At 35.7% G+C, this 15517-nt stretch overlaps 1 protein-coding gene across 45 annotated transcripts in view; it reads right to left on the bottom strand.

The window, feature by feature from the left end:
* MYO9A (myosin IXA) overlaps positions 1-15517 on the bottom strand; it is a 289948-nt gene that overhangs the window by 83624 nt on the left and 190807 nt on the right. For 21 of the 45 annotated variants that reach the window (XR_011425596.1, XR_011425595.1, XM_070234206.1 and 18 more), the window contains 8 exons: positions 14055-14135; positions 11867-11977; positions 10886-11008; positions 9153-9302; positions 7768-8087; positions 5556-7160; positions 2347-2446; positions 1625-1840 (listed from right to left, as the gene is read on the bottom strand). Coding sequence is in view for 43 of the 45 variants with exons in the window: in XM_070234206.1 (XP_070090307.1) it covers positions 1625-1840; positions 2347-2446; positions 5556-7160; positions 7768-8087; positions 9153-9302; positions 10886-11008; positions 11867-11977; positions 14055-14135 (2706 nt within the window). In the remaining 2 variants the exon portion in view is untranslated. The remainder of the gene's footprint in view (positions 1-1624; positions 1841-2346; positions 2447-5555; positions 7161-7767; positions 8088-9152; positions 9303-10885; positions 11009-11866; positions 11978-14054; positions 14136-15517) is intronic. The other 24 variants (XM_070234223.1, XM_023654404.2, XM_070234306.1 and 21 more) reach the window with 2 other exon arrangements.

The following is a 15517-nucleotide window of genomic DNA, read 5'->3' as shown; positions in this document are numbered from 1 at the left end:
GAGTTATTTTATCCCACACTGAAGAGAGGGCTTTGGCTCTAATTATGTATATTAATGGATATAGATTATTTCCAACTTCTACAATCCTATAGTTTGGCTCAGAGTAATGACTCGATTGTCTAATTAGAGAACTGGTCATGCACATGCTTCTGTTTTGGTTGTTGTTTTTGTTTTTTATTTTTTAGAATATCAATATAATCATTTAAAAACTGGGTCTATCTCCAATAAAAAATAAAGACAATAAAGGTATTCTGGAAATTAGCGGAAATTTTAATTTTAACTAGGTCTGTGGTACAATCAAACAGTTTAAAACAATTCAAGGGCCGGCCCCAAGGCCAAGTGGTTAAGTTCAGGTGCTCTGCTTTGGTGGCCCCGGGTTCGGATTCTGAGTGCGGACATGGCACTCCTCGTTAGGCCATGTTGAGGTGGTGTCCCACATGCCACAACTAGAGGGACCCATAACTAAAATGTACAACTGTGTCCTGGGGGGATTTGGGGAGAGAAAAGCAGGGGAAAAAAAAACGATTGGCAATATTTGTTAGCTCAGGTGCCAATCTTTAACAAAAAAATAAAACAATTCAAAGAGAAAATACTTAGAGTCAAAAGAAGACTATCCCAAAATCTTCCTTCCATAATGAACAGATGTTAAAGAATATTAGAGATCCAACTTAATTAAGGATATGCAAGGAAATAAAATGCATTCATTCCACTTCATCAGTGATAATCTTTTAGACATATTGGACATACAGGGTCCTTACATCATATATTTCCCAGGAGAATTCCAAAATCAAATACTTTATATCCATAAACACATTCATACTTGTCAAACTATATATACCTAATTTTGGTTGCTATATGATGATAAAATTATATTCTTAGTCAAAATAGTGCAGCTTTATTCAAACATGACTCCAATGTCATATTTGTGACTAAAACAAATTCACATTACATATAACCTTCTACTTGGCTGCGTTGGTACAGAGAGATATTTTTGGCATTGCTCATTAAATGTTTAAAAATTCATGATTATTTTCTATTACTAAAAAATGGGGGAGGGGAAGGCAGTTTAAAGGGAAAAGAAAGAAAGAAAGAAAAGAGAATACCATTTCAGTTAAAAGCTACTGGATTATTTAAAATATACCCTATTCACTAGATCAGGGAGGGATCAGCAAACTATGGCCAGCAGACCAAATACAGCCGATTGTCTGTTTTTGTAAATAGCTTTATTGGAACACAGCCATGCCCATTATGTTTACTTACTGTCTATGGCTGTTTTCACTTTACAGGAGCAAAGTTAAGGAGCTGCAACAGAGACTGTATAACCCACATAAAAAAAATTGAGGATCCCTGTTTGAGACTTTTTAAGATATAACAGAAAATTTCTACATTAGCAATAAGTTAAATAACCTGAATTTTGCCTAATTTATGATTTGACATACACTAAGTGCCCTTTATCTGAGTCCTATTAAATTAAGGTTTAGCTTTAGTTGCTGTGTTCACTGAGGTTTCCCATGTATAAACCAGTATATGGGGAAGAAGCTGTGAAGGTTAGCTTTAGATTAGCAAAAACTATTCCCATCAGATTTGCTTGTTGCCTATTTTTCTTATATTGTTGTAAAATTACCATTTCGGAGTCACTGTGAGAGGCCTGACCCAGGCTGGGTGTAGGCCCTAGCTCAGAGTGAGAAGCTTGGTCAAGGGAGAGAAGGGGCTCAATAATGTCATCGTAATCATCTTCCTCTGTATCCCCCTCCCCATCGGCAAAAGTACCTCTAGTCAAGAAATCGGAGCGCGTCCGCGCCATTCGAGCTTTCTTTTTATGGGCCGGTCTGGCAACCTGCTTGACCAAATGATAAAACAAATAACACAACAATGTTTTGTTTTGGTTTTTTTTGGAGATGATGCCAATGAAAGACATCAGAGAGCTCAAGAATTTCTTGAAACATCCCTCCACCCCACGGTGCCCCTTCCACTAAAAGTGACAGGAATAACCAAAAGCAATCCGTAATATATTACTCTGGACAAAGGATAAGAATGGAAGCTAAATCTACAGTGTTCTTCTCCATAGCCAAGGAAGTCATCTTTCACTGCCATAAGTCACCAAAGTCACTTGCACAAATTGCCTTCTTAGCAACTTTTTTAAAATAAATATAATCTGGGTTTTTTAAGCACCATTGCCTGCCTGAAGTAGACCTCTCTAGGTATAACAGACTTAACTCATGGTTCTTTTCTCTATAAATACTTGGGAGTAAATGGGTAGATGAGGTGCTCTGCCTACAAGAATAATAATTTCCAAAATAGCGTGCGTCCATTTTGCATAGAAGATAAACAAAATTCAACACTTACCTCTCTTTGGCCCGGCCCAGTTAACTTCACAGGTTTCCAAGCTGGTTCATCTTGTTTATGGAGTTGAGGATTTCCACTGTTTAAGGCTTCCTTGTCGACACTTATGATAAAACAATAGGATTACATTTCAATTCCCAGCAGACAGCTCATGGCAGCATTCTTAAAGAATAGCTTAAAATATAGTGTAAAAAACCAGGTCAAAGATTCCAGCAAATCCCATAAATACTTTCAGATCTTATTCAATTCACAAAACAATACATCAAATTTTTTCTGCTTACCAAATTAACAATATTATCAGAAATTTACATATATGACTGAATTACTAGAGGCGCTGCCCTGATAATCACTCGGTATATTCTACTGTGATTATATGTTTAACAGGATCAGCATATATTTAATAGTTATAAACTATTATATAGCTAAAATATTATATAATATTTTTAATATTATATAGTTATAGCATATGTTTAATAGTATACACATGTTTAATAGTATCAGCAGAATTAGCTCAAGAAATGAAATGGATTTGATGACAAGAAAGGGAAAATACCAAATCTCCAAATTTTTAGAATCAGTCTTAGAAGGGGTCTTTTACTCTAATCATTATAAAACACCTGATAAGTAGCCACCAAGTGATGAGGACCTCAATACTTTGTTTTATACTGAGACGGTTCCTATTGGTTAGCAAATTCCTTTCTGAAATCTTTATAGCTTCTATCTACTGTCTTAGTTTTAAAACTTGAAGTTGGACATAATAAAATCAATAATAGCAGGATAAGAAATTGTTATCAAGCTAAAAGAAGTATGCCCCAAACCATACAGATGGTATAGTGTTAGCTTGTGAAAATTTAGTTTCGCATGAATAACCACATGATGTGACTGCTTTATCATTAAATTTTGGTAGAAATGGATGCCAGCACCTCATGAAAATATGAAGAGAATCTGCACTTTCCTGGGCCCAATTACCTGTATTAACTCAGCACTATCAGTCTTAAAATTTATCAACAACATATTGCTAATCTCTCCTTAGCAGGACTGTAAGCTCATTGAGAATCACATCTTACCTTCTACTACAGTGCTGGGTTTAAAGTAGACATTAACCTGTAATATAAATTGGCAGACTAATTGATCTCCCATTCAAAATCTTTCATTTAATTTTTATAAATGAAGGCCTAGGGGCCATAAGAGGTTATCTTATCCTCTGCTCTATGAAATAATCCCTAAACAAATCTAAATAGATGGCAATCTTTCCTAGCTAAAGGCTTCTCAGAGATCTCCCTTTTTGACCAGTGTATGATCAAGCCTAGCAATCCTGAGTTGGCTTAAAAGATTCCCTTTTGGCTATTAAAATCTCTCTTGCCACAGTTGAGCCTACTGGTCTTTGATCTGTTCTCCAAAGAGAGAAACAATTAACAAAACCTTTGACTTGACCATCCTAACTTTTAAACTCGCAACATTTTCTCGATTTCTCCATGATTTCTTTTTTGTTCTCCCTCATTAACCAGATGAATACCACTAGGTACTTATAACCACTATGGCATAAAAAAATCCATTAATCTAATGTTACTTCTTAATCATGAAACCGAATGCTGATTCCTAATTATGAAACGCAAGTTCTAGTCCCATCTCTTTCTCTAAATACGTGAACCTGAACAAGCCATTTCACCTCTCTGGGCCCCACTGACCTCATCTATATGTGGCAACTGGACTAGATAATTTAGAAACACCAACATTTATGATTCTATAAAATGCTAAGGTTTCTAGTATTACTTATAGAACAAGAGAAGATTTGAAGTATGAATTTTACCTAAGCTTTCACATAAGCATTCTAATATATAATCGTTTGGAAGTAGATTTTAACGAGGTAAAGCAAACTAGATCAAGTAGACTTAAGATTAACTCAGAAAAATGATAAAAGGAATAATTTACAAGAATGATTAATGTTTTTGAAATCTACAAGGAAGCCTTCTACAAAACAGATTCATGGATCCAATAACTGCACACACACACACACACACACACACAAATACATGTCTCATATCACTAAACTTAATCAGAATGATACGCAATAACATGTTTTTAACACTCTCCGATGGGCTTATATGCTACATAGAGTCTTTGAACTTTTGGGCAATCTATAAGTTAATGGGCAGGAATAGAACCTCAAATTGTCACTAAGTCCAACTGCGTTTCATAATGCTGTACAGAAATCCTTAGTAGAAAAATAAAGTATCAATGATCTCTTGCCCATGTTTCTATAAAATCTGCATGCAATTTTAAAGAATGAAAGATTTAAAAGCTCAGGTTATAATAAGAAAGTTATTTTTCTAGTTAATGCGAAATTTAGTTTTTTTAGCCCTAAGGTACAGCCCTCATTTAATTTAAACCGTGATATTTTCCCATAAGAACTGAAAGAATCCACTGTATACAAAGACTTCATACAAATATCTCAAATTTTATCAAATTGATTTTATGTACCACTTAAAAATGCTGTTCTCACAGCTACCACTAGTTAAGAAAACTTAAAAGTATAAAGAATTTCCACTTATATGAGGCACCTCAGGGAGTCAAACTCTTAGAAACAGAAAGTAGAACTGGTGGTTGCAAGGGACTTGGGGAAAGTGAAAGAGGGGAGTTGTTGTCCAATGAGTGATAGAGTTTGTTTTGCAAGATGAAAAAGTTCTAGAGATCTGTTGCAAACAACGTGCACATAGTTAACTACTGTATTGTATACTTAAAAAACGGTTAAAATGGTAAATTTTATGTTATGTGTTTTTTTACCACAAAAAAGGTATAAAGAACTTATTAATGAAGACCATAAATAGGCCAATAGATGTGACAAAGCATATTAACTTTAAAGCCTGACACTAGCTTAGATTGCTACACCTAACAGCTCTTGTGCAACTAGCATTTGCTGAATGCTTACCATGTTTAATAGGGACTGTATCACCCTGCACAAATGTTTTCTCACTTAATGGGGAGGAACCAAAAACTCTGCTATCTGTGATTGGTCACAGATTCCTAGAGTATAATTATATCCAATTTCATGTGGCTGGTGGAGTCAACAATTAGAGAATGTTTTTTACATAGAGAAAATGGCTAATTTGAGTAGCACCCATACAAACAGTTGAGGCAGATTAAGTCACCTCAATGAAATTCTCCAAAAAGTTTCTCATTTATACACAAAAATAAATAAACATTTCACTTACAGGGAAATACTCATATTGTCCTTTGGCGTGAAGAATATGGCCCTAGTAGCTCCATCTCCAGAAGGGTCATCAGATTTGTGGCTATAATACTGAGTAGGCCTAAGGTGTTCTCTTTTTGAGATGCGATTATTAGAGAGTTTACAGGCTATATTTTGCTGGGTGGACATTCTGTCTGTCTTGGATAACTCCTTGACAGTACTAGACTGGCATGGGCCTCCTTTTCTTTCAAAGAACAGGGTGACATGTGGGTCCTTCAGGGGTAAGTGAGCAGAGGGACTGTCTTTTGGGGCAAGAGCTGCATCTTTCACAGATACTGATAGAGGCCCTAGTACACTGGGTTCTTCCTTATTTGGGGTATTCAGGATGAGGAGAGAGGATGGCCTCTCTATTCTTCGCTTTGATTGATGGAAAGATGGTGCCAGAGAACACTCTCCAATTCTTGGCTTTTCAATTGTCTTGAAGGCTTTACGCTCCTTCTCTAAAATATCTGTTTGCTGGCGAATCTGTTCCATCATTTCTTTTTCATTCTGCTGCTGCAACTGCTTTTGCCTTTCTTCCTTCTCTGTGTTTAGCTTTTCTAACTTCTTAAGCACAGTATTAGAAGAATCTGTATTCAAATAAGCAACAACTTGGTTTGCTTCTGAGAAGTGGTACTTTCTGGCTTCCCTACTGATATCCAAAGTAAGAGCTGGAAGTGTTTCTTCACTTTCCAATAGTTTGTTTCTCTGGATACTTGTGTCTAGTTGGGAAATTGTTTTCAGTGGGTCTTGTGGGGGAATATAAAAAAATGTAGGCAGACTATTTGAAATAAAGGAGTCTCTCAGTTGCGGCTTACAGGTAATAGGTTCAGAACCGCAACCTAGTTTTTCCTTGACTGTCCCATTCTTCAAATGCACTGAGTCAGAGGGTGCCCCCTTTTGAATCAACGTATAGTTAGTCTCACTTGAGGCACTGAGGGCATTGTCTTGTGATTCAAATTTTGGACTGCTAGATCTTTTAGGTGATGGAATCTGAAAATCTCCTTCATCTAAAATTATGGGCTCTAGTTTGCTCTTTTGGCTTTCTTCACAGCTCAGAAGTTCCAAGCTTCCTTGAGAGCTTCCACTATCAGGTGTACCCTGTAGAGACTGAAAGCCCTCAGGCATCAGTTCTGTAGACCATCTTCGTTCCTCTGAAGGAGACATACCACCAAGAGAACGTACTTTCAGTAATTCTAAACTAAATATAGCTTGCTCGAGTTCTCTCATTCTCCGACTTTCTCTTTTAGCTCGACCTACTTTTTTCTGGTGGAGATCTTCCAAGGACTTGGGTCTCTCTCTTACAATCACATCTTCCTGCAAGTCCACACCACTTTGGCTTCTGGCTCTCTCCTGTCGCTTGTTTGGGGACTCCTTCAAGTAGTCCATTGAACTTTCATGGCTAATTCGATTACTCTCTATCACAGATTTACCTTCCTCTATGGCTTTTACTCTGTTGTCAAAGGAACGATCTTCCCATTCTGAAGGGTCTGAACCCTGAATTTCCAGAGCTCCATATGGCTCAATACTTGATGATCCAAGTTCTAGTCTTGTTTCTTTTAGTCTTCGTTCTCTTAAAGCTTTAAATCTATATAAAACAGAAAAAATGGGTTAGAGATATCTCTTGGTTACCACTGGAGAGAAAACATTTACAGAGAATTTAAGAAAAAAATGGAAAGTCTCAAAATTTTTTTTTCATACCTAAGTATTTCTGAAAGTAACTCAGGTAGACACTTCACAGGTCTATTTCCATGAGTGAGATGATATTTTATTAAGTATATTATTCCTAATTGGGCATTCTAGTCAAAACACAAATTAACTCAAAAGTAAAGCTCTCATTTTAATAATATCCTTCTCTTAAGGTAAACCTTAAAAATGAAATGAAAGTTTCTGAAGGTAAAAACAGTTAATATTGTCAATTTTTAAAGATTCAACCTAAAGGGAAAAGTTAACTCTTAGCAGTTATAACCACAGACCATGCAAGTTTTCCAATCCAATTTAATTTAATAAATACTTATTTACCTTCTATTATAGACCACACGATGTGGGTTAAAATTGCTAGGAGTATCACAGTCTAGTGGAGAATGCAAATTGTACATAACCAATTCGAATACAAGTTAGGCAAGTATTAGAGCAGAGGTATAAACAAAGTACTTGGAAAGAGAGAGGGTAATTATTATAGAAACAAAGATTACCTTTGTCTTGCTCTGAATCCTCTACATATTGACTGCAAAAGGATAATTTTGTTTCTTTGTTCTTGATACCTCTTACTTTCCCTGTAGCCTTTCCATCTTGCCTGTATGCAGATGGCAGCCATGTGCCTCCGCCTATAGAGCTCCCTCCATCTCTGCTGGATGATGACAGCTGCAGTCCGTAGCTCCAAATACCGCTGCCTCTCTAAGTGAGCACGCCAGGAAGCTTGGATAAGAGTGGCTGCACTAGCCATAACTACAGCATCCTTCTGTACAGCTGCATCTCTGACTTGCTTCTGATTTAGGTAATTTCTCCAGAATCGCTGTGGGGAAGACAAAATAATAGAAAGTGTTGTCATATCTTATACCACATTTTCACAGAAAAAGAAAACAAGGATAAATTTCTAATGTCATAATTAGAGGTTAAGTAGCTAGACAGCTAAATTGTGGGTGATTAAAGTAAAAGAAAATGTTTTCTTTCCCAGATATGCTTGCCTAAAACAACTATTTTAGGTAATATATAATCTTGATGAAGTTAATTATAGAACTTAAAATAATTTTGAATTGTTGATGCTTTCATGCTCCACAAATTAATTTTAACAAATTACATTATATTCTCATGCTACAATTTGCCAATATTAATGGGTTTAAGGTCAATATGCACACATCTCAAAGATTAAGATATGAAAGATTTTCTTATACAAAAGAGAAAAAGTCCTATAGAAAACAACATCATCCAAGGTGAGTACATAACAACAACAATGTATGTATAACTCTCAAATATCACTCAGAACACTATTAAATAAAAATAACTACGTCAACAAAAATTAAGGCACATAATTCCTTTGTCCTTAATTATATCATACAAGACATTATAACTATAAATTCAATTTAATTTAAATTCAACTCCATCAATATTTATCAATAGCCTATTATTATATGCCAGATAATCTGTTGAGCGCTATGAACATTTCAAAGATGAGTTGGACACATTCTTATCTCTGAAAAAGTTTACATTCTTATTTTTATTATTATTTTTTTTTTGAGGAAGATTAGCCCTGAGCTAACTGCTGCGAATCTTCCTCTTTTCACTGAGGAAGACTGGTCCTGAGCTAACATCCACGCCCATCTTCCTCTACTTTATATGTGGGATGCCTACCACAGCATGGCATGCCACGCCATACCATGTCTGCACCCAGGATCCAAACCAGCGAACCCAGGGCCGCCAAAGCAGAACATAGGCACTTAACCGCTGCGCCACCAGGCTGGCCCCCACATTCTTCTTTAAATGTTTAAATCTTTAAACGTTTCTTTAAAATAGCTCTAGTTACTAAAACAAAGGCCAAATAAACCAGCCAGTCTCATGCAAGGAATCCTTTGCTTCCCACCTGGATAATAATGGAGGCCTGTCTCAGATGGAGAAAACGCTGCCTACACAGCAAGGCCCTGAACCATCGCTGTAACACTATGATTCTACGGAGCACCTCTTGGTGAAGCAGATCTTGCAGGTGCTGTCGTTCCTGCTCCTTTAGGAACACCTACCACAAGGGAGAAAGAAAAGGAACACAGCTTAAGAAGAAATTAGAAATTTATTTCATGAATCATCCTTTCTGTGGTAAGCTTTTTTAGAGAAGAATAAATTCAGTGGCAGATGTGTAAAAGTAGTACTTGTAAATATTTCTATCAATTTATCCAAAGTGGTCATTCTCAAATTGGAAAGGAGACATTAGAATACAGAAGGGGAAATGGAAAGGTGAACATGAGTACAAAAATCCCAGGGCCAGAGGCTGTGATACATTATTCGCTTAGGAAATTCACCACCATCATGAGCCAACGTATTACTGGTAATATATCATCTTTTTCAAGATGCTAGGAAAGCAGGAAAAGTTGAGAACCATAGTTTTAGAAGTTTGGTCATAACATGAATAAACCAATAACAGTCTTTTTGAAAGCCAGTATGCATCAAAGGCTTCTTGCTGCCCAAAACTATTAATTAGTTTATTTATTTATTCCTTCATTCCATTAATAAATCTTTAGGGATTTAGGGGGTACAAAGATAACTTAGACATAGTTCCTTTGGAAATAGAATTTGTGCTTCACCTTTAAGAGCAGGTAGATATTAAAAATTGTACATATTTAAGATGTACAATGTGACGTTTTCATTTATGTATACATTGTGAAATGATTACCACAATCTACCTAATTAACATATCCATCATCTCCCATTTTTGTCAAAAATAAAAAAATATTTAAAAAAAAGAGCAGATAGACATTAAATACCCGAAGAGGAAAACAGTAAACTAATAAGGGAATGAGACAGAGGACCACACCTGAGCAAAACAAGGAGTTGGAAATAATGATAAAGGCACATATAGGGGACAATGGAACAATTAATTCTCATAAAGAAGATATTAAACAATATGAAGTCACAATATGTAGGTTCTTGAAAAAGAGAAAGATGTTTGAATTTAATGAGAAGGTTATCTGGGGTTAGGGTTAGGCCCAGGAAGCTGATATAAAGAAAGAAGTACACTAAAATGATGATCTTGATACTATGGGTCGAGGGAGTTAAATGGAACGACAAATAGACTGGAATCAGATGAGGGATCTGTTTGCTGTAAGAAAAATATAAGTGACAGCTAAGGAATAGAACTAAAATGGAAGCAGTAGGAATGGAGAAACAGGGAAAGATGTGAGAATCATTCGTAAGGAAAAAGAAGAAACAGAACTTTGTAAAAGGATGAAAGTGAAGGGTAAGCCAAATATGATTACGGTTTCTAGCCTAAGAAACTAGAAGGAAGGTGGCAGAGAAAGACAGTATGAAGATGATCAATTAAGGACAGCAGGGGAATCTGAATAAGGTCACTTTGGGCAAGTTGAGTTGGAGAGAACAGTAGAATACCTAGGGAGAGAAGGTTTTTAGGTAGTTAAAATTATAAGCAGAACCAGAGCACTGGCCTGAAGTTCTTTGATTAATACTGACTGTATTATTAAGTAAAAATCTTGGCCTGATCAATTTCCTTATGATATTTTTAAAAAAACATTCTCATAGGCAAAGATTGCCAATATTATTTATAAAAATGCACTCAATTTTGACAAGAGCAGTATATATTATATTTACCATGGATTTTCCAACTTGATAATTATCTGGATTAAGATTTATTTTCCTGAAGAAATCCTGAATGTTAAATTTGGACGGAATAATATTTCGGGGAAGAAGTACATGGAAGTGGCTCACAAAATCCTGAAAAATGAAAAGAAAATGTTGTAAAGTCACAAGAGAATTATATGTAAACAACATCTTCAACTAATTGTCCTTTTATTGATCCTTTTCTCATTCTTTTAAACAGGGTGAAACCAAGAATTTGCCTGTTAATTTAAAATATCACAAAAAGTTAATTTGTAAAATGTGGGGGGGGGACAGTTCTACATATTTTGTTATCAAAGGGGAATGGAAGAAGAATAGAAGGGCAGAAACTAATTCTCTCTTTTGAGAAAGCTGTATTAAAGACCAAAGAAAAAGTTATTTAACAAGCATCTGAAATTTTTAGCAGAAAAATAAGCAAAGGTGGCAGCTATTACAAGGTACAAGTGAGAATGAAGCTTTCTCTCCCAGTAACAGCAAAGATTTGCTCAGCTGCTGAAAAGCTTCAATACAATTTCTACACCCATAGCAGCAGTAGCTGTTAAGAATAGCTGTAAGCCTTGCTGGCAGCTTCCTATAAAAGACAATCCTGCTGAGAAAACTTCAGAGAAAAGCAAATGGAATCTTTTCAGATAGTTCTGATTGAACTATTTCAACTACTGGAGCAATCAGTGTGAAGAATTGCTATGTTATGAGTAAACTTAGTATTAGCAAACATTCAGATCAAATGAGAATAGTCACATGTTGGATTCAATTACAACGCAAGCTTATTGAGATTGTTGCCATTCAATGGAACTGAGTACTCTCTCTCCCTCTTCAATTCTACATACAAATGATGGAATGAAAAGGAAGAATTAAGAGGAATAAACAAGTAAGCCTGAAATTAACAAAAAGCAAGACAAAGGAATAATTCACTTGATGTGCATATATATTTAAATATCACTATAAAAGCATAACCTGGAAAGAATATTTGCAGCTGTATCCTGACTGGCGAATCCGAACTGTCTCCAGCATCCCAGTGTACCGAAGCTGTCTAAGTACCAAGGCATCATTGAACCTTAACGGCAGCTAAAACAAGGCAAATGGAACAAATATTAACCCAGAAGAACAGATCTCCAAATTAATGTCTGTCTTATAAGTATGGTTAACTTCTGAAGATCTAGAAATTGACTAGAGGTTGTCTGGTTAAGATATAGCAGAGGTGATGGGACAATCTTACCTCCCCAGCTGATAGCTTCAGAAAAGTTCTGACTGCCTGACTCTAGGGAAAAAAGAGAAACCAAGCTTCCAGGTTTCTCTAGTTGTAGAGGGAGAGGACCTTCAAAGGAGGCCACATTGTCTAGTCACTATAAAATCTGTAACAAGACTAACCTACTTAACATAATCAAGAGTGTCTGTATTTTTGTTAATGATACTAGTATGACACATTGAAAAACAAAAAATTCCATTAGTCCTTAAGAATTGATCTCCTTATTGTACAGGCATAGACAGGGAAGATACTAATGGGAGGCACTCACTCATCACCAGTCATGACACCCTGTCACTCCTAGGTATCTCAGTAGGCATTTTTCTTTTTCTGCTTTTTCTCCCCAAATCCCCCCAGTACATAGTTGCATATTTTAGTTGTGGGTCCTTCTAGTTGTGGCATGTGGAACACCGCCTCAGCATGGCCTGACGAGTGGTCTGTGCCCAGGATTCGAACTGGTGAAACCCTGGGCTGCCAAAGCAGACATGCTAACCCAATCACTTGGCCACAGGGCCAGCCCCAGTAGGCATGTTTTTAGACATTCAAAAAAGGATGTATTTGGAGCTTCTTATATTTCTCCTTATTCTCTAAATACTATTTTCAATGTTCCCCGTCTACGGTAATCACAAACATTTTCCTGCAGAGAGATGGAAAATCCCAGCTGTCAAGGAAAAAAAGTCAAGTGGGAAACTTATGTTAAATAATCATAACAGTTAACATTTATTTTGTAATTATTCTGTGCCCTGAAATACTTCGTTAATTGAACTTTTTGCATAGCAAGATCTCAATTAATAATAGAGACTCAAACTTCCACTTAACTATAAATAGAATGGTTTCCTTTTTTTGTCACTATAAAAGAATAGCTAACATTTACTAAACACTTAGGACGGGCTAGGAACATTCTAAGTACTTTACAGGTATTGACTCAAAAAATCACAAAACACTATGAGGTTGGTCCTATAATTATAGTATATTCTTACCCAGATGAAAATATATAAGTCACAGAAAGGTTTAAGTAACTCATTTAAAGTCACAAAGCTTGTAAATAGAGTGGGAGACTGCTTCTTAAGAATTAAAAAAGCTGATGGGGCCGGCCCAGTGGCGCAGTGGTTAAGTTCGCACATTCCGCTTTGGTGGCCCTGGGTTCACCAGTTCGGATCCCGGGTGCAGACATGGCACCGCTTGGCAAGCCATGCTGTGGTAGGTGTCCCACATATAAAGTAGAGGAAGATGGGCACGGATGTTAGCTCAGGGCCAGTCTTCCTCAGCAAAAAAAGGAAGATTGGCAGCAGTTAGCTCAGGGTTAATCTTCCTCAAAAACAAAAAACAAAACAAAAAACAAACAAAAAAGAATTTAAAAAGCTGAGCATAATTCCTATAACATTTTAGCTGTTCTGGCTGGGAACTATGTTTTCCTATGATGAACATAAAGAAAGACGACAAATGTTGACACTTATTACATATATTTTGCAAAGCTCTAATTAGGAGAACTGTCATAGAAAAGAGGAAATAATCAAAAATGTCCCCAGTACCTTATTTTACAGAGACAAGAATCTCTAAACATGAAAAATGCCAAGCAGCTTCTTTAAGAGTGATAGCTTATATCCAAAGAAGAGAGATTAATCTCAGGGTAACAAAAGTTGCATAAAACACTTTTTTATGATGGAATTTCAAGAGCTATTTATTTCTCAAATTCTAGGAGATGCTAAATCAAGCTCATATAAATATCTTACAGCCGGGTAAGTGCAGAAATTAGAAGGATATCCATAAAAAATATAGAACATTGTTTTCCTTACAAAGATTATAGTTTTTCCCCTCCATTTAGTCTCTTTAGAAAGAATTTAAGGCTTGGTTTGAAGAAAGCTGAGCTAGAAGCTCTTATTTACAGGACAATTTTACCTTTTCAGCATTAGAGCGAATGCATTTTACAAAATAAGGTTCTGCTTGACCAAGTGTCTCCATCAGCTTGCTTAATGAGGCCTGCAATACAAAGCAATATAATTAGCATTTTCTCTCACTACAAACTGACAAAGAATGATTTACAAATATAAACAAGAGTGTTGGCAAAATATGCAAAAAACAAATGGTATTCATGGAAATAGGTTTGTTTCTGAAAAGAAAATTGTGTATATTCCCATACTGATTAAATTAAGGATAATTAAGGACAAGGAGGGTAATTTAATCTTAAGGCTGATAGCTTGGCAATAGTAAATATTGCAGATATATTTCAAAATAATCTAAGTCAAGAATAAATTTCTCACTTTTCTTCACATTTCATGAAGTAATTTTATTCAAACTCATGCATTCCTAGAGCAACTCTGAAAATCATCCAGCAGGGTATCCAGTAAGGTGGTGTTCCCCTGCTTTAATTTTAATGTTTGTAGAGTATGCAGTGATGTTGCCACTTTCTTTCCTAATAGTGATAGTTTGTACTTAATCTCTTTTTTCCTAATTAGTCTAGCTAGAGGTTTATAAAGTTTTTGATCTTTTCAAAGAACCAGTTTTTAAACATTTTAAACATTGATTTTTCTGTATTATTTTTCTGCTTTCAAATTCACTGCTTTCTGCTTTTATCTTTATCATTTCATTCCTTCCGCTTGCTTTGGGTTTAATATGTTTTTCTTTTCCTAGTTTCTTAAGGTAGAAGCATAGATTATTGATTTTTCTTCTTTTCTAATAAATGCATTTGACATTATAAATTAATCTTGGAGCACTGCTTTAGCTGTATTGCACACAGTTTGATATTTCATTTTCATTCCATTTAAAATATTTTCAAAATTTTCCTTCCTCTTTGACTCATGTATTATTTAGATGTCTGTTTTTTATTTGCCAAATATTTGGGGATGGTTATCTTTCATTGACTTCTGATTTAATCCCATTATGGTCAGAAAACATATTTTGGTTTTTAGTATTATATTTAATTTATCTATTGGCTTTCCAGCTATACTCTTTGTACTGTTTTTTACTGGCTGTTCTAGGGATTAGAATATACAAACCCACTTGTCACAGTCTACTTAGAGTCAATATTTTATAACAAAGTAAAACTTAGAAGCCTTACAACCATATAGACTCCTGCTACTGTTGTCATATATATTGCATCAACATACAAATTTTTTATTTTTAGGTGCTTTTCTCCTTGTAAATGTTATTGTAGTATGATATATATAATAAAATGCTTAAATCCTAAGTTTAGTTTGATGCATTTTCACAAAGGGAACACACTCTCATAACCAGAGCACAAATCAATAAAGAAAATATTACCAGAACTTCAGAAGCCCCTCTGTGCCCTGGTGCACTGAATTTAGCAAGGTCACTGTACATAAGCTACCTGCCCCGACCTCCACACGTCAACCAAGGGTAAT

The sequence above is a fragment of the Equus caballus genome, chromosome 1 (genome assembly GCF_041296265.1).
Source record: "Equus caballus isolate H_3958 breed thoroughbred chromosome 1, TB-T2T, whole genome shotgun sequence".
In the NCBI taxonomy this organism is placed as follows: Eukaryota; Metazoa; Chordata; class Mammalia; order Perissodactyla; family Equidae; genus Equus; species Equus caballus.
Note: the sequence above shows the minus strand (reverse complement) of the source record. Positions and strands in the feature narration are given on the sequence as shown.